At 42.8% G+C, this 20,284-nt stretch overlaps 1 protein-coding gene across 1 annotated transcript; it reads left to right on the plus strand.

Moving 5' to 3' along the window:
- Window positions 1–3,838: 3,838 nt before the first annotated feature.
- SLC16A14 (solute carrier family 16 member 14) lies at window positions 3,839–17,383 on the plus strand (the record flags this gene model as incomplete). The annotated part of the gene is made up of 3 exons (XM_080799432.1): window positions 3,839–4,097; window positions 10,744–10,887; window positions 16,380–17,383. 3 exons carry the CDS (start codon window positions 3,839–3,841, stop codon window positions 17,381–17,383), a joined length of 1,407 nt encoding a protein of 468 aa, XP_080655558.1.
- Between the last annotated feature and the right edge of the window lie 2,901 nt (window positions 17,384–20,284).

The following is a 20,284-nucleotide window of genomic DNA, read 5'->3' on the forward strand; positions in this document are numbered from 1 at the left end:
CAGAGCTATGCATTATCCCACAGATTTTATATGCGTGATGTTATTACATCATGTGCCCTTCTTAATGCCCATCACCCAATTGCACTGGGTCTTATATGCAACTGATGAATCATTAAATTCTATCTCTGAAACTAATAAAGAAATTTTAATTTTAAAAAATAAAAAATAAGGGCACCTGGGTGGCTCAGTGGGTTAAGCCTCTTCCTTCGGCTCAGGTCATGATCTCAGGGTCCTGGGATCGAGCCCCACATCGGGCTCTCTGCTCAGCAGGGGGCCTGCCTCTCTCTCTCTCTCTCTCTCTCTCTCTCTGCCTGCCTCTCTGCCTGCTTGTGATCTCTCTCTGTCAAATAAATAAATAAAATCTTTTAAAAAAATAAAATAACATAAAATAAAAAATAAAATTAAATTATGTTATTATTACTCATATAGGTCAGTCGCTCCCCCAATTCTTTGCTTTCCGGCTTCTTGGAATTCTCCATATAAGTAGCAGAGACAGAGGGAAGACAACCACTGAACAGCCCTTCTGATCCCTCTGTAGGTTTATCCTCTGGCCTTGTGCCAATGCAGCTCTTTTCTGGGCTGCAGGCTCTGGAAAGCAAGGGCTACCCCCATCACTTCCTGTCCCTGGGCAGGCTGTCCTCTTGCTAGGGGAAAGCAGGGTAGTGGCAGGCTAGACTTCCCCAGGAAAGTGGCTCTGAATCATCTTCGTTCTTTTTTTACAATCCAGCCACTCATCTACCAGATGCAAAGAGCTGATCCAAATGGCATGTAAGAGATGGAGAGACGGACTTTTATTTTGTTATCATAAAGTTAATATGTATTTATTATGATTTTTTTTTTACCAACAAGGTAGATTAAAGGAGGAAAATTACTTTAAGACCATCATCCAAAGAATAATCTCCCTTAAAATTTTTCTGTTTCACTTCAGTCTTGGAGTGAATGGATACCTATTTCTAACAAAAACAACAAAGGGATTATTGTCCACATCCAGTTCTGTAACCTGCCCATGTATAATACACATCTTCTTTCCGTGTCTTCAAACAGCCTTGTACAATGATTGATTGATTGAACATATACTCTAATGTTGGAGATTAGAAATGTTTGCAGGGGAGGGGAGTTCTCACTGTGTCAAGGTTTCATTACTATATTTACCTGAATCTTGAAGGAGGAGCAGAAGAGGAGTGGGAAGTTAGGAGAGAAGCGTGTTCCCAAAAGAGAGAAGAGAAGGTCATGCCCCAAAGTTCAGGACACTGTGTCAAGGTCAAGGAGATGTAGGTGCTTTAGCAGGGCTGGGCACAGGGACCAGGGGGCAGATAATCTATGGAGAACCTGGCAATGGCAAAGAGAGTCTGGGCTTGATCCTAAGGATATCTTGACAGTGTGGAGAAGTCACCTGACAAGATAGCATTTTATCCCTCCCCTCTGTCTGCAGAGCAGGGAGGTGGAAAAGGACCTGGGCAGAGAGGAGCAATCTGGGCAGGAAGTGTAGCAGTTGAGAATTGGGTGGGTGTTTAGGACATAGAAACACTTAAAAGATAAAAATAATAACGAGGACGAGGTATGAGAGAAAGGGAAAGTCAGGATGAGCCCCAGGACAGATCCATTAAACTAATCTTCCACTGACATCCTTGGTTCCCCAATGCCCATTTCTTCCCAACAAATTCTTAGCCGGAACCAATGCCACAGTCCAGGGATCAGCCAGCTTTTCCTAGGAAGGGTCAGAGAGTAAGTATTTTAAGTTTCATGGACCACATAACCTTTAAGAAAGGTAAAAACAATTCTTAGCTTGGGGGTGTGCAGAAAGAGGCAATCCACACAGTCCGCTTCTCTGACCCCCGCCTTCCCAACCTGTCCACACCAGAACACTGCTGAGAAAAGCCTCACCTTTGGAGGGGGTCCTCATGTATTTTGGATTATTTTTTAGACCTTCTTCCTCCATTGCAATGACATGATTTTCAATAACAACCATGTAATGGTTTGTAATAATCAGTATTTTCTTATTTTTTCTTTTGTTTTAAAATAATTAATTGGAAAAAAAAACAGATTTCTGTCTTGAAGACGTTATTCAAATTGAGTAAAACATTTCCTGTATTGATCGCACACTTCACTTTCCAAACAAAAGATTTTCACCTCACCGTCTTACCCTGTTTCACTATTTTACACGTTAAACAAAATAAAATCTCCAGATAGGCGTACAGAGTGACAGAAGTAAAGAAGTCAAGTTCTGGTTCTTCGTCTCTACAGTGACTGTGCCGTTCATCCATCTCGAACGTGCTGCTGAAGGTGGGGACATGAGACACCTTGGGGGCTGTGGACCAAACTGGGCCACAGAGAGTTCCAGTAATTCTCAGCTCCTGGGAACTTACTCTCAGGTGTGTAGCTGGGGCCATACGGGTGTGGGGGTCAATGGTAGAACCAGGAATTCTCTGAAATAGCTCCTGTGGATAATACAATGTTTACGAAAGGATAAGTAATAGCACCATGCTGGTTTGAAGCTTACAGGTAGAAAATTAAAAACATCATAGTTTGGAACTTTGGCCAGCAAAATATTTTTTTCAGAAGAGGAGTGTTTTATCAGTGACGTCTAGATTTGCTGGCACATAGTGATCATAATAAAAAGCAGACCAACTTTTAGTTGTTTGTTCTTGTCTTAACGTTCTCTGCTGATGATGCTCAAATTGCGCACTTCCAGGTCCGAGGGCTCCCAGCGCTTGTCCCTGGTGCTGCTCGCCCACAGCTCTGCCTTGCTGTCTTGCAGGGCTCAGCTCCACCTTCAGAACCACCCAACAATAGTTTCCACTCATTGTGGGCAACAGTCTCTTCCAACAGTCTCTTCCTGAATGTGGAGGGCCCTTCATAACCACCACCCTCTTCATTCTCAGCCAGTGACCTCACTTCTACTTGACCCAAGAATTAGACCATTGGGTGTAACTTCTCCCACTACTTGGCATCATCATCTTCATCCACCTGCTGCTTTGCTCCTCCTGATCAAGACAAATCCTGCTGTTCCACCACCTCCAGGATTACTGTCTTCATCTCTATCTATCTTCCTTTTACTCCTTATCCTCAGTTCTCTTACATATACTTAATTCTCATCCTAAGAAATAAAAATGAAACCAGAGTCCTTGCCTGATCTGGCATCACTGCCCCCCTCCAGCTCCAGCCAGCCTCCAAGCCTCTTTTCTGCATCTTGTGTATCAGACCTGAGTATCACCATTATTAGAAAGCTCTAGCTCCCATTGTAATAATAATAATAATAATTGGCCTTCTAGTTTACCATCTCTCCTGAGTTGTGTTCATAGAGGTTGGTCTTCTGAGGTGAATCCACTCTTTTGTACCAAAAAAACAAAATGAGGACCGGATACTCTGCCAAAGACTCTACCAAGGCAAAGCTCCCCTGAAAGGTTGTTTAGAGCCAGCCTACTTCCTTCTGTGACATCTTTGTTGTCACCTGTCAGTATCCATCCCAATGCTGGACAAAAGGCATAGGCTTTGGAGTCAGGAATACCAGGGTTCGATTCCTTGTGTTCCTGGTAGCCATACTTCCCAGTCATGGGAACTTGGGAAAGGCACTTCACTTCTCTGAGTCTATTTCCATTTCTTTAAAATACGCATAGTAATGGTTACATACAGGATGACTGTAGAGATGAAACAGGCTTCACAAAAGCGCTTGTCAGTAAAAAGGCAGGAGTGTTCCCAAATCTGCATAATGACAAGATGAATCTGAAGGCCAGATTGGTTACGATGGGGAGGTAGAGCTGTCCAAAGAAGAAAAACTACTCTTGGCATGACGTTCAAGGAAATTATTTGTCATGTGTATTTCAGAAAATCTTGGAAAATGTACACAAGTCATGAAGATATTGGGTATGATTTTGAAGATGACCCCAAAGATAAGAAGACACTTAAGCCCCACCCAAACATTGACAGTGGATGGGCTTGGATGGTGGTTCTTTCCTCTTTCTTTGTGCACATACTCATCATGGGCTCCCAGATGGCCCTAGGAGTCCTCAACGTGGAATGGCTCGAAGAATTCCATCAGAGCCGTGGCCTGACTGCATGGGTCAGCTCCCTCAGCATGGGCATCACCTTGATTGTGGGTATGTTCGCATGTGACGTGTTGTATAACTGAATTATTATAAGTTGACAATTCCCTGCTGTAAGGTTTTATATGGTCAAAACATTAGATACTAGATGTTAATGATATCTAGTACTATTTTTTTATCATGGAACAATATGTATAAGATCACGTTTACTGTTTTAGCCATTTTTTAGGTATACAATTCATTGCCACTAAGTGCATTCATTCCCACCATCCATCTCCAAAACCTTTTCATCATCCCAAACTGAAACTCTGCACCCATGAAACAGCAACTCTCCTTTCCCACCTTCCCTTCACCCCTGACCATCACCATTCTATCTTCCGTCTCTATGAAAGTACCTCATATAAGTGTAGTCATACAATATGTGTCCTTTTGTGTGATATTATTATTTGGATATTATAAAAAATTTGGAGTGTTTTAAAATTTGATCATTTGAAAGACTCTCTTTTACCCCAAACTGTTTTCTTGACTGCTCTAATTCATTACATATCATTACAGATCTGTTTATTTAATATTTGGAAATATTTGTAAAAGATAAAAATTTTAGAGAAAACACCACAAAAGGCAAGTGACGATCTTATTTCAGAGTTCCCATGATTTAATTTGAAATACTGATCATATGCTGTTGAAAAATCTATTGAACTGCTTTTAGAAAAGTTACTGATGTAGCTAACAGGAAGGAATAATAATGTATTTTCTAATTAAACCTAACCACACACCAATCCATGAAAATCATTCTCATGCAGTTGGAAATGCCAAGCTAGAAAGTTATCATAAATATACTGTTATTATGGCCTATGTGTTTCCTTTTGGGAACTAAACACTTTTTACTGTCAACTAATATTTAATAAGCATCTATTATATACCAGGTGTTTTCCCTTACATTATCTCTTGAAAGTAAAAGCCACAATTTTATATCGAAATTTGTTATATTTATTTTTATTTATTATTTTAGAGAGCATGCACACAAGTCGGTGGGGGACAGAGAATCTTAAGCAGGCTCCATGCAGAGCTCAGAGCCCCACTCAGAACTGGATCTCAGGACTCTGAAATCATGATCTGAGCCAAAACCAAGAGTCCAACACTTAACCAACTGAGTCGACCAGCACCCCTATGTCGACTTCTTTTTAAAATTTCTAGTATTCACGAAATTATACTGGAAACATAAATAGCCTCGAATCTTTTTCTGGTTCTGTGAGAGTCTTTGTATGACAGGCATCTCTGTGTTTGATGGGAGTCTCCCTTTTCAGTGATTTCCACATTGGTAATTAACTCCTTGAATCCAATTCCAAGATTTGTTGATCTTGGCTGGCATTCAGTCAATGTTATTTTGGATAATACAAACAACGTTAATAACAGTGGTAGTGCTAATGATGGAAAACAAGGACAAAGTATTATTTCTCAAGATGTGTGTGGAGTATGTGTGTTTATCAAAGAGAATTAATAGTAATCTAGTTTTAAAATTACATAAGGGCACCATTACGTGTGGGAGGGAATTGCCAATAAATCATCTGGCCTGCAACATTTAGGAACTGACTCCTTCAACCCTACACTGACCTTGTTAAAACTAGGATATCATCGTTAAGAAGTAGGAAGGTTTACTTGAGTGTAGGTAATGTGTGAGTTTTATGTTGGTTGTGATTCAACCTTCTCAGTAAGTCAGTGAAGGAAAACTACGTCTAGAATACCTAACATCCAGGTTTTTACCTCTTTTTCTTAAAGATTTTATTCATTTATTTGAGAGAGAGAGTAGAGTACAAGAGAGAAGAGTACAAATCGGGGGAGGGGCAGAGGGAGAGGGAGGAGCAAAACTCCAGGATTCTGGGATTACCACCCAAGCCAATGGCAGACGCCTAACCACCTGAGCCACCCAGGCGTCCAATTTTTACCTTTTTAAAAATAAATCTTTAAGGGGCACCTGGCTGGCTCAGTCCATGGAGCATGTGACTCTTGATCTTGGGGTTATGAGTTCAAGCCCCACATTGGGTGTAGAGATTACTTAAAAATAAAATCTTTTTAAAAAATCTTTAAGGAGTAGAACAAGATACTTACAGATTCAATCTGGGAAGTATGTGTCCACCACAAAAAAGAAGACTCAGTGAAAAGCCAGGATAGGAAATGTCCCATTATTTTCCAAATCACCCAGTGGGATTGTCTCATATGTTATTTTGTGTTTCACAAGCTCTACCAAAATAAGCAGTGGGAACCAGTCCTGAAAGTCTTGGAAATGATTTTGAATATGACCCCCAAAATAAGAACACCTAACTCATAGCGACGGTGAAATGTGATGGTCCTCCTTGATTTAATTGGGAGGTAACTATATATTCAAAATTCTGTGTGAGAGTCCATACATCCCAGACAGTGTCATTTCAGCTTGTAGACTAACCTCTCTACAGGAAAGGCACCTGCTCGATAAATATCTTGGGTCTTAGAAATCATAACACAGCAAGGCTCATAGTTACATAAATAAAAGGTCTTTTATCTTATCATGATCTTCAATTGCTATTCGTTATCTTAAGCTGCCTGATACAGGATTGCTGCGGATCTGTTGGGTGTTTTCCAAGCCAGAAGCCTCCAAGAACAGCTCTCCTTTATTTGCCGCTTAACCATATGCCACGTGCACGTTATGTCCATGATCTCCTTTGATCCCACAGCCCCACCAGCACCAGCCCATTGTCTCTATCTCACAGAAGAAGAACACACAATGTCCACAGACCTTAAGGAACTTACTGGAGGTTGAACAGCCAATAAGCACGAGAGAGTCTCCAAAGCTGGTCCACTGGACTCAGAATTGTGTCTACTACACCCTATTGCCTGTCACTCCATCAGATGAGAACTGAGAATATGTGTGAAGTGAATAAATAGAAATTGTTCTCATTTTCCAATCATTGTGAGCCCATTTGGGTTTTCTCTTTTAAATTAAAAAAAAAAAAAAATTCCGTGAATTACGCTGCAGAGTTGAAAGCCCTCCCTCTCTCTTGGGCAGCGGCTTGCATGTAAGAAACTTGATACTTTCATTCTTGTTTCATTCTTTGCTAGCACAGACTTTGCCAGTTTCCTGCTGAAGGTCCCAGTTTTTAACAAAATGTAATCATCTCTGTCATCTCTACAGCAGTCTCGGTGACAGCATTGTTGGTGTAAGCCATGTTAAGGGCATCTACGGGCTGCAAGAGGTCACTGTCTTGCTAAGCAGAGTTAGAGTGGTGGTTGCCAATCCTTGCTGCACATCAGATCCACGTGGGGAACTTTAAAAACCCTGCCTCTCACGCTGCACCTCAACCATCAAATCAAAATCTCTTGGGATGAGATCTGAGCATCAGGATTATTATATTTTTTTAAGATCCTAAGTGACTCCAGTGCTCAGCCTAGGCAGAGAGTCATTGAGGTAGAGGCTCTGAACTCCTTACCGCAGGGAAGGGTGAGCCCTGGTGGCCAGGAGTTCAATGAACTACGTACCTTCATCCATAACTGTATGTCAAGTTCACCGAGACAGGCAAAAAATTAGAATTTCCTCATGGTGTTCCCTGCAACTCTATTATGTGGGAAATGGGCCAAAATTAGATTCCTTCTACAGAGGAGGGAGTCTGTGTCTCATCCCAGAACACTGAATTCCTCTGCAAAAGTGGGAATCGTAGCCAGACGACTGTCCCTGCACCTCCCTTGTCCCTTGTCCTTAGACCACGTGGGGAGTTTGTTGCGTTTTGGCAAAATGCTAATTTGATCTTGGAGAGTCCAGCTGAGCATCCGTAATGATGCGAAAATGGAGCAGAATCAGAACACGTGGGTCCGGCTACCTTATTTTGACCGATCTGTGTTTTGCAGCCTTGGAGGGGTCACAGCATTTCCGGGACTGACTTTGCCGGTTGGGGCTGAATTTGCTTGTCTGCAAGTCGTAAATGACGAAGGCTCTACCCTGTGAGAGATGATGAACTGAAAAGCCAGAAAGTGTCATCATCTTACCTTATTATCAGTAAAGCAATTCATCCTTTCTTTTTGATATACAACATTTCTCTGGACGGGAGTATCTGCTCATACTTGGGAATTTCACCTCTCCTTTTTCCCCCACAAGCTTTCTTAATGCAGTGTTCAGAAACGTGCAGTATCACAGGAAAACTTGCTTCTGGGCCCTTTCTGTAACATGGAAAACATGATCATGTTCCTGAACTGCGATCTGGCGACCTGTCATCGCTTAAACGGCCGATTAACAGCCAACCGATGAGTCATGCCTTTTTCTCTTTTTTATCCACTCATCAGAGATTCCAGTAGTGAAGCGACTGTGGGTTTAGGAAGATAAAAATCTTTGTGGGGCGCCTGGGTGGCTCAGTTGGCTAAGCATCTGACTTTTGATTTTGGGCTCAGGTCATTATGTCAGGGTTGTGGGATCAAACCCCGTCTGGGGCTCCACACTCATCTGCTTGAGATTCTCTCCCTCTGCCCCTCCCCCAAGCCTGGCACATGCTCTCGCGCTCTCTCACTCTCTCTCAAATAAAAATCTTTTTTTAAAAATATTTATGGGGACACCTGGGTGGCTCAGTTGGTTAAGTGGCTGCCTTTGGCTCAGGTCATGATCTCAGGGTCCTGGGATTGAGCCCCGCATCGGCTCCCTGCTCAGCAGGGAAACCTGCTTCTCCCTTTCCCTCTGCCTGCCGCTCTGCCTATTTGCGCTCTCACTCTCTGTCAAATAAATAAAATCTTTTAAAAAAATAAATAAGAAATTAAAAAGAATTTGTGAAGAAATCAAACACCCACTTTCAACTTACGGTTTCTGAATTTCAGTTGCCCCCAATAATTCTCTCAGATGTTTATATCTATGTGTTTGGTTTATATATTATTTATATAGTGTGCTCATTTTATAATATATAACAGTATATTTATGTAAAATATATTTACTATACTGTCTATTTTAAGAGGTTTACCTGATAAGTTATTTTCTAATGCACCAGGGTTCATTAATTAATAAATCATTGCCTTCATAATTTTTAAGATTAGGCCTGCTCAAGAAAAAAATTCATTAGCAAACTGTGCATCCAAATATGTATATGCATATAGGTAGAACTTTAAAGGAAAATTTTATTTCAGTTTGAACTAAAAGGGGAAGCTCCTTAGAGTTTAACAAACTTTTAACCTGAAATACTCCCACCAGAATATAGGGTTTCATAACCATGAAAAGTAATAATGATCAAAAATAAGATGATTTTTTTAAATGTACCCTCTTACTGAATATTGACTACAGCCTCCCATCTTATTGCTAAAATACAGATTGCTTTTTGCACAGGGAATCATGGATCCCAACGCAAGCATTAAGCTTCGGTGACATCAGAAGTTACCACAGGATCGCCAGGGTGGCTCAGTCGGTTCAGCGTCTGGCTCCTGATCTCAGATCAGGTCTTGATCTCAGGGTGGGGAGTTCAAGTCCCGCACTGGGCTCCATGCTGGGCATGGAGCCTACTAATAAAAATGAATGAATGAATGAATGACTATCAGGAAGAAAACAAAGAGGTTGACAAAAACCAGAGTGTCATAAGAAAGTAAGCAGCCAGAAAAAAAAAAAAAAAAAAAAGAAAGAAAGAAAGTAAGCAGCCAGGACATAACATCATACAATACTATATTGCTGTGAGCCCGGCACTGTCTGTGGACCGAAGAGTATTTCTGAGTCTCCACACAGTGTCATAAAAATCCATAGCCTGGTGGGGCCGGCCTGGGACTGAGAGCAGAGGCTGAAGTACAGTACGAAGCAATGAGAAGTTCTTTGCAACACGGTTTGCATCCAGGTGTCCTCATGAAAATAAGCTATCAGTTCTTTGCTGGAAGCATGGGAGTCCTGAGAACCCCCTTTGCTGTACTCCCCCTAGGTCTGGAGTCAAAAACTCAAATAACAAGTAATGTAATTGAGGGCAGGAGGCCAAGTACGGGACCAAAGGGAGGGGTGGTGACTACAGCAAACTAGGAGTGTGGGCATAGGAAATCGGAAAGCAATGGCACTGCTCCAGCCCATCTTGGCTGTGTGGGAAACTGCGGGATTCTGTGTTGCCATTGGATTTCTTGGGAATGCTCTTAATTTATAAATGCTGGCAACTGATTCAAAACATCTTTTAAAGATTTTATTTACTTATTTCAGAAAGAGCGAGTGAGAGCAGGAGCGGTGGGGAGCGGCAGGCAGAGGGAGAGGGAGAAGCAGGCTCCCCACTGAGCAGCAAGCCCAACATGGGGCTCCATCCCAAGACCCCAGGATCGTGACCTGAGCTGATGGGAGACGCCCAAATAACCGAGCCCCCCAGGCCCCCCAAAACATCTTTTAAACTATGTTCTGGATAAACAAAATGCATCCACGGGCTGAATAAGGCCATAGACCGCTAGTTTTCAGAACTACCTGTGTTGTAGACAAGAGAACAAACTAACTCATTCGTCTATTTATTTCAGGTCTGCCTTTCTTGAAAACCTAGAACCTTGTGCTCTCCAATGAAGTTACTGAAACCCATCTTTGCATGCTAAAAGCTATTTGCATATAATGCAATGGGGGTTTGGGTTGTTTTATTTAATGGCCCTCCTCATGTTTTATTCTTTGTCTTCATGTGAGGATTTGAGAGGAAAGCATGAAAATAAAACACCATCAGTCAATTCCCTTTCCATTGTCCCACGACAGGACCTTTCATCGGCTTGTTTATTAACACCTGTGGGTGTCGCCGGACCGCAATAATCGGAGGGCTGGTGAACTCGCTGGGCTGGGTACTGAGCGCCTACGCCGCAAACGTGCATTATCTCTTTATTACCTTTGGAGTGACAGCTGGTAAGCATATTGATTTTTTAGCCTTAATTTTAAATATATTTGTTGGGCATTTTGACAATGAATAATTGTGGAGGAAAGAAAGAAAATAGTTTGTACTTTTTTTTTTTTTTAAGATGTTATTTATTTGAGAGAGTGTGAAAGAGAGCACAAGGGGGCGGGAGGGTAGAGAGGGACAGGGAGAAGCAGACTCCCTGCTGAGCAGGGAGCCTAGTGGTGTGGCCCGATCCCAGGAATCTGGGATCATGACCTGAGCTGAAGGCAGACACTTAACCCACTGAGCCACCCAGGCGCCCCATATTTTGTCCTTCTTTTCTTCCACCCCACCCCACCATATACTCCAGGAAATACTTTTTAATATAAGATATTAAATATGCCTTACATGTGGAAAAACAACCTAACAAGTACACTTGGCCTCCCTATTAGAATTTAATTAAATGTTTCATGATTGGTTCCAAGTGCTTGTCTTCCCTCTTATGAGGAATAGGAAGAGGAAAGTAATAATACAGACGTAGATGAATGGACTGAATATTAAGAAAACTACTAACATTCTCTCATTTAATAACTACAGAATGGAGCATGAATCATAGAATAATTATTTTCTCCTTCAGCCCTATTCAAATGAATGAAATAGCAGCAAGATTCACATATATGTAGACTCCTAAAAAGCAAATCCAAGTCACTGGCTATGAGGCAGCATGGTTTACAAATCCATTCTGCAAAATACATTCCCAGCTATAATTTCCTTTATCAACAGGTAGCAGGATTCACATAGATAAGAAGCCGTTTCTTACTTGTACAATTGGATCGCCGTGAACCAGATCCAGCCTGACTTTCTTTTTGAGTACAGAGCTACCGTCCTAATAATGACACATTGGCAGAAGTGTTGGTATAAGAGGTAAAAGTTAGAATTTGGAAACCTTGCTTCCCTACCCCCTACTTATTATCTGGTGACTTTGGGCAAATTACTTAACCTACTCATACCTCAGTTTCCCTATCTGCAAAATGGGATCATTAAGAGAGCTTGGTTTACAGGGTTGTTGAAATGATTAGAAGATCATCTGTATAAAGCACTTAGCATGTTGCTTGTCACAAAATAGAGTCCTCAGTGGTAGCTAATATGTAATTGTCATATAGAATGTAACATTCTTATAATGAGCTTAAGGGCATGCTTTATGATAACAGGAGTCGTGAACACAAACACTTGCTCACCAAAAAGTTGGCAAGTTGGTTCTCCGTAATTTACACCGATCCACATCTACACATAAAGCTCTTCTTTGTCCCTTGAAGCATAGTTTGAAAACCGTTGAGCTGAAGGACTTGGTAACAGTTCTTCAAGAGTAGTTTAAGATGTTTCCCGTGAGTGTTTTAGAAACTTTCCCCCAAGCACTCCAATGCATAGAGTCCACACAGGGGTTTTCATACTAAAGGTGAGGAAATGAACTCTCCTGCTGAGCCTAAGGAGCCACACTGGGGTCCCTGCGCAGACCCCTGGCACCCCGTGAACAGGATGTGGTGGTGGTTGATTATACAGACTGACTTGTTCCTACAAACCGGAACTTGAGATTAAGTCTCATCATTTAGACATTCCTATGATTAGCGTCTTTGTTTACACGAACTTTATTTCTTGCAGTTATTTATTGACCTGCAATTAATATTGTTTCCATATTCTTTTTTAAATTTTTTAAATTTTTTAAATTAAAATTTTTAAAAAGAATATTGTTTCCATATTTTTTTATTCTTTTTTCTTAAGATTTTATTCATTTATTTGTCAGAGAGAAAGAGAGCACGAGCAGGGGGAGCGGCAGGCTGAGGCAGAGGGAGAAGCAGGCTCCCCGCTGAGCAGGTAGCCCAATGTGGGTCTCTATCCCAGGACCCCGGGATCATGAACTGAGTGGAAGGCAGATGCTTAACCGACTGAGCCACCTAGGCATCCCATTTTATTGTTTCCATATTCATTCACTTATATATTTAACAAGTATTTCTGGACCAAGAACGTAGGAGAAAAATCAGAGGGCTGGTGAAAGTAAAGTGTGTGTTGAGACAGTCTATTGCTTCCCACTTTTTATTCACGAAAAACCCAAAGAAAGTCTCGGAAAATAAATGTATCCACCTCCCACACAAACATATATCTAACTATATGTAACTGGAAAATCCAGCTAAATCAGTTAGCTTATACAGACAAAATCCTGGGCTGTCATTAGGGAGGCATGTGGAAACTGATTGGCAATCTAGCCCCTATTTAACAGAAAAGAAAGATTGGAAGATCTTAAAAAGGCAAGTGCTTAAGAGATATATTTCACTGTACAATTTGCATTTAGGGGGAAAAAAAAACTTTATTGATATCTTTCTTCCTTCCAAAAAGCATTTGAGACAGATTTGTTTGTATCTGTCTCTCTCTCTCTCTCTCTCTCTCTATTTTTTTAAACACCTAGACAATTAAAGCTATGTAGGAGTATCCTTCTATTAAGCAGGAAAAGAATGTCTGTTTGAGCAAACTTAGTTAGCCAAGGAAGTCTGGGCTGAATTTCTTCAGCCTTAGCAGAGCTCTATTTTCTTAAGCCTGTCTCCTGAAGACGTCTTTTCCCCCATCCACACTGACCCAAGATCACAGGATTTTTTTTTTCTCTCCCCATCTGGACCTCTTTCCTCCGCTTGACGGGGAGGGCTGTGGTGAAGAATTGTTCTAGGACCCTGCCCAGGGCTAGACATTAATGGGGCCTTGACTGACCACTTGGCTAAAACCCATATCCCCAAGGCCTGTCCAATAAGCTCATGGAATAATTGTGCCCATAACAGACAGCAAAACCACATGAGGAAGGGGATTCTGTCAAGGGCATGAATAGTGTAACAGGGAAATAGATACTTAAAACATTGGGCATGGATTTCTTTTTTCCTCACACATGGGAGCGTCCATTATTCACACTAAGTTAGAATGAGTGCTGCTTTTAGGCTTGGGTACCTCAGTTCTCTTCCTATTAATCACTTTATTCCGCTGTTGTTTAGGAATCCATAACCACGTTAAATTGAGGATGTTGGTTATTGTCAGTACCAAAGCAAGATTTTTTAAAAATTAAACTTATCTTGTGCTCTCAGCAAAATCCAGATGACAAATTTCACAGACAAATGACCCAGTTTCGTCAACAAATTTCAAGAAAAAAGAGAGATAAATTTCAAGAAAAAAAAAACAAATTTAAAGAGGATTAAGATTCAATAAGGGCCACTGGGTGGGCCTTATTTGGATCATGATTAAAGAGGCGGGTTTTTTTAAAATATACTCATGTATGAGACAATTCGAAATGTGAACACCTTCTAGATATTTCAGGATATCAAGGACTTGTTCATTTTATCAGTTAAGATATAATGATTATGCTGGTTAAAGGATTCTTCTATTAGAGATTTATACTAAAATATTTGCACTTGAAATGATGTACATGAGATTTGCTTTACAGTTGGAGGAAAGATTATGTTTATGGGCTATTAAATACTTTTCTCTGCCTCTTTAGATATTAGGAAATGAGAAATTCTGTTTTTTTGTGGACATAAACATCATAAAAAGTAATCCGGAGTTTAGTTCAAAATTACCGATAGCTGTTTTCTTCATGCTTATTTCTCCCATGATGCAAGTAATTATTATTACCCTCACTGAGGCTTGCAAAGGGGCTTGGGGACCTGACCCCCACCTCTGCTGGGAATCACTTAGAAGCTTAATTGTTCTTAAAACAAGGGTATCCACCCTCACGACTGGTTGAGGATCATTGACTTCTGACAGTTGCCGTAAATATCACTGCTTTCAGGTAAATAAAGGAGGCGGGTTGCTTCTGGAGGTTTCTTTCAGAAATTCAGGCTGAAGCATAATCCTTCTTCAAAATCCGTAGGGCCAGGGGTGGGGGGACGGGTATGAGCGGTTTAGGGTGAGAGGCAGTGAGCAGTGGAAAAGGAACAGGCTGGGCAGTGGGGTCTGAATTCCACCCAGGATTCTCCAGTTTCTTGCAGCAGGGTCTTGGGAAAGCAACCTGACTCTTCATGAGGTTCAAAAGAAGGGCATAGGGATGTCTGGCTGGCTCAGTCTGAAGAGCATGCAGCTCTTGATCTGTGGTTTGTGAGTTCAAGCCCCACGTTGGGTGTAGAGATTACTTAAATAAATAAAACTTAAAAAAAAAAAAAAAGGTAGAACCACAACTAACTTCCGGGTTATTGTGAAAACCCAATTACATAAAGCCTATGAAGAAAGTAGCCCAACATTGGTCCTCAATTAATGGTAATGACTTTTATAATTGTATATACGATGGTTCTGGTCTTCTTTTAAAATCAAGTATTTCTGAAACTATTCAATGATAATGAACTAAGGAGGCTTCGGCTCTGGGAAACAAGATTGGTCAGTCTCTTTTGTACTCCCATGCTGCCGTTCTGTTGTCAGGAAGTCTTAAGTATTAAAACCATATAGCCAGGGGCGCCTGGGTGGCTCAGTGGGTTAAGCCTCTGCCTTCGGCTCGGGTCATGATCTCAGGGTCGTGGTATCAAGCCCCACATCGGGCTCTCTGCTCAGTGGGGAGCCTGCTTCCCCTTCTCTCTCTCTTCCTGCCTCTCTGCCTACTTGTGATCTCTGTCAAATAAATAAATAAAATATTAAAAAAAAAAAAGAACCATATGGCCGCATGATCATTGAAGTGGGTCTTATGGTTTACCTCTATCTGTACCTAGAAGTTGAGAATGCAACCCACAACCTCTTGGCCAGCATTTTATATTATTTTATTTCATTTCATTTTTTAAAATAAGTTTCTTTTTTTTTAGAGCAGTTTTAGGTTCACAACAAAATTGAGCAAAAAGTACAGAGTTTTGTTATGTCCCCTGCCCCCAACGCACGCAGTCTCCCCCACCAGCCTTTTAATTTTGTCAACGGAAATTACAAACTGTTCCAATTTTCTAAGAAAGATACAAGTGAAAATCAGAGCTGTAAATTAGCATTAGGTGGTTCTGACATCCAGTCACTCGGTATATTTATAGGTACCTTACTTTTATTCTTCCTATTAATTTGTGAACAAATGAACCCATTCCTGAGGCTTCTGCAAATTGCCCGGAATTCCTCTCCATCCGCTGGTACAAAAATACTTTCCAGGGCACTTAAGGCAATTAGCACGGACAGCAGGGCCCCAACATCCATTCATTCTTCCATTCATCTACCTTCTCATCCGTTCGTTCATTCTGATATTCTGATGTGAGGATGCTGACTTATTTTATTATTGGAGGAGCCCATGCTGGAGGGAGATGATGGGCTGGAAGCTTCTGTGAATGACCCTAACTGTGCTTACCCACAAGGCTGCTTTTTTACCAACGTTATTTCTCTGTGTAATTAAAAAAAAAAAAGAAAAGAAAAGAAATAGCATAGGGACGAATATAATGAATGGCAGATGACCTCTATACATGCTGCAAATGCCGGATATGGCCATTTATTGTTGTGCCGTCTGCTTTTTCTTCCCATCCAACCCGCGCAGGCTTTGGAAGCGGGATGGCCTACCTGCCGGCGGTGGTCATGGTGGGGAGGTACTTCCAGAAGAGACGCGCCCTCGCCCAGGGCCTCAGCACCACCGGGACGGGGTTCGGCACCTTCCTCATGACGGTTTTGCTCAAGTACCTGTGCGCGGAATACGGATGGCGGAATGCCATGTTCATCCAAGGCGCTGTGTCCCTAAACCTGTGTGTCTGCGGGGCGCTCATGAGGCCCCTCTCTCCGGGGAAAGACCCGCACCACCCGGGAGGGAAAGATCCGCGGGTTGTGCTGGCTCACTCCCCTGGATCTAGGTCCAGTGGGCCGCTGGGCGGAGCGGGAGAGAAGGGTGGCGGGCCCGGGAACGAGGAGACCGGCGGTGACCCCCCGGCCCGGGCGAGCCAGGAAAAGGCGGGGCACAGACAGACCACCTGCGCCTTCGGGGTTCTGAAGACGGCCAGCCAGCTGACCGTGAGAGTCCGGAAGGGCTTCCGGGACTGGTACTCTGGCTACTTTGGGGCGGCCTCGCTCTTTACCAATCGAATGTTCGTCGCCTTTATTTTCTGGGCTCTGTTTGCCTACAGCAGCTTCGTCATCCCTTTCATCCACCTCCCGGAAATCGTCAATTTGTATAATTTATCGGAGCAAAATGATGTTTTCCCTCTGACTTCAATTATAGCAATAGTGCATATCTTTGCAAAAGTGATCCTGGGCGTTGTGGCCGACTTACCTTGCATCAGCGTTTGGAATGTCTTCCTGATGGCCAACTTCACCCTTGTGCTCAGTATTTTTATTCTGCCCCTGATGCACACGTACGCTGGCCTGGCCGTCATCTGCGCACTGATAGGCTTTTCCAGCGGTTATTTCTCCCTCATGCCAGTAGTGACTGAAGACTTGGTGGGGATTGAGCACCTGGCGAACGCCTACGGCATCATCATCTGTGCCAATGGCATCTCCGCGCTGCTGGGACCACCTTTCGCAGGTAAACCACACAAGGTTTTAAGAGCTTAGAGTACACGTGGAGAGTGAGGTTGCATTCTCATTCATATTTTGAAGTCCAAGATAAGAAAGAAGTTCCCATTTGTGTATGTGCTCCTTTTTGTTCCCATTCCAGTCCCCCAAACTTCTCATTTGTAAATGTTAGCAAGGTAATGGTCATTCCTTCAAGCAGAATGTACAGGAACGTTTGGTCTCTATCTGCAAGGGAAGTTGGCCAGGCTGATAAAGTGGGCAGCCTGGAATAGTGCAGAACCCCTGCCCCAGTCAGGAGGAGGCAGCTTCTACCCAACTCTAGCTGATTTCTGTCACCAAGAAACATGGAAAATTATTACCAAATCCTCTATTGTTAGGGGTCCCCCCACCAATAAAAACTAGGAACTCCGGGCTCTTCGGTGACCATTTCCAGATTTTTTAAGCTTAATTTAATTTAATTTAATTAATTTAATTTATTTTTAATTGAATATAGTTGACATACATTACATTAGTTTCAGGTGTACAACATAGGGGTTCGACAATTATGTACATAATGAATTGCTCACCGTGAGAACTGTAACAGTTCCAGATCTTTAAAACACTGTGTGTAGGTCCCACACAACACATCTATGAGCTGGATCTAGCCCCATAGGAGTTTCTTGACTCTGCTATCATCATTGCTACAAATTTAGCGGCTTAAAACAACACATACTTGTAATCTTATAGTTCTAGGGGTCAGGAGGCTAAGTTAGATCACAACGGGCTAAAATCGAGGTGTCCACAGAACTGCATTCTTTCTGGAGGCTCTATGAAGGATTTCTTTCTTTCTTTTCTTTCTTTTTTTTTTTTTTTTTTTTTTTTTTTTCCTTTTCAACTTCCAGAGACTGCCTGCATCTGGGGTTCCTAGCCCCTTCCAGCCTCTTCTAAGCCAGTGACGCAGCAGTGGTCACAGACCTCTCTCTGATTTTGATTCTCTGCCTCCTTCTTTCATTGATAAAGACGCCCGGGTTACACTGGGTCTGCAGGACAATCATGATAACTCCCATCACATCACATCTTCAGAGTCTCTTTTGCCACCTAACATAACCTTCACAGGTTTCAGGGATTCAGACATGAGCAGCTGGGGAGGGTTAGGGCATTCTGCCCACCAGAGGCCCAGAGCCTGCCAGGTGACCACAGCCAGGACAAGCTCTCTCTAAGTGTTCACCTCAGTTTGGTGGAGAACTTGATTCCTGCAATGGGCGTACCAGCAATCCCAGGCACCCAGGAGTCCTGCAGTAGCCAGGACCTCTCTGAACCTGGTGTTTGTGGGGAAAAAACACAGGATCAGCAGGTAGGCTTAATCCCCAAGAGGCCAGATACTGGGCAAAGGTGACAAGGTGTCCCCTCCCCCCCGCCTCTGTCAAAGATTGGAGGCAGGAGTCCACATAACGTGGCTAGGGCTGGAGCCATGCAAAGGTGCTGTCCCAAGGTGTCCCTCCGGGCTGCCCAGCCAGGACAGTGGCCGCTTTGATTCTCTGCCTCCTTCTTTCATTGATAAAAAGTTTATGGAGGCTGCTGGAGGTTTTGTGCAGTGTTGTAAGCTGACTCGGCAGAGCCTGACATGTTCAGATGCCCACACTCCCTGCCCATCTGGCCCGTCCTGGCCCTGCCCATCTGGCCCGTCCTGGCCCTTCATTCTCATATCCTCTGCAGGAATATCTCTTCCAGGGAACCCCATGGGTGCAGGACAAAACCTTCCCTGCCCTTTCCTTTCCGGTCTCTCGAGGGATCATAGAGTCATCTCCCATCCTAAGACCCCACTGGTAGAAGGCTTGTTTCAACACATTTACTTTGAAGTGCCCCGCAGAATTTTGATGTTCAAGACATCATGGTTTTTTGTCTATACAACTGACAACTTGGCAGCTGGTTGACTAAAGGCTTAAGAACCAAGGTGCATTTTAGGAAACCCGGTGGCCGCCTATGGGGGCCCCTCCTGGGCTAAGCTGCTCCTTTTCTCTGCCTGTGCACAAAGACGCAGGCTCAGAATTTCTAGGTGAGAGTGAATAACTACAGCCGTGCAGCAAACTATATTGGCAGCTGTAAAGTCAGAACTTGTTCAGTGATTTCATCTAGAATTTTCTCTCAGGGATACATTTGGCTATAGGACAACACCCCACCAATGGTAGCTTAAACAGAGATTTAATTGTGTCACATAATCTGAGATTTATATTCAGAGATACTGGATGGTATTGGGACAGTGTCTCCAAGACCTGCCTTTTCCTCATGCTAGTTGCCTCATGGCCACAAAATGACTGCTAAAGCTCCAGCCCCTACATCTTCATTTATACCAAGGAGGAAAATGGGAAGAAAGGCTCAGTTGCAGCCGACTTCCATTTTCATCTGATTGGCTAGAACTGCATCATACAGCTAGTCCAAGCTTCAAGGGGAACTGTGTTTAGCTTCCTAGCCTCTGTACTAAAGGGAGGAAAAGAGAAAAGAATGGAGATTGGGGGTTGGATCAGGCAAGCAATGGTACCTTCCAGAGATGTTAAACTGAAATATCCATTAAGGGGATGCAGACATTACCAGTGGTTCATCTACTCTCTTCTTGAGCTATATTGTCTGTGGAAATGGAATCTGTCACTGATGGTTCTTTTCATGATCCAGGCGTACTTTCTGCTTCTAACGGTCCGTCTGGGGTTATTTTTACACTGATCTACCAGATTTCAGTAGCAACATCACAACACAGCTGTGAGGTGCAGCTTAAGCAATTCAAGATCCGTGTTCATTAAAGTACCAAAGTTGGCCAGCATGGCTTCCTTATCTCATTCCCATGTCACGTCCTTCTCACTGAATAGCATTTCAGTGCACTTTTTTGGAGTGGAAAAGAAGGGAATTAGAATAAGAAGCAGGGGGGCGCCTGGGTGGCTCAGTGGGTTAAAGCCTCTGCCTTCAGCT

The sequence above is a fragment of the Martes martes genome (genome assembly GCF_963455335.1).
Source record: "Martes martes genome assembly, chromosome: 3".
NCBI lineage: Eukaryota > Metazoa > Chordata > Mammalia > Carnivora > Mustelidae > Martes > Martes martes.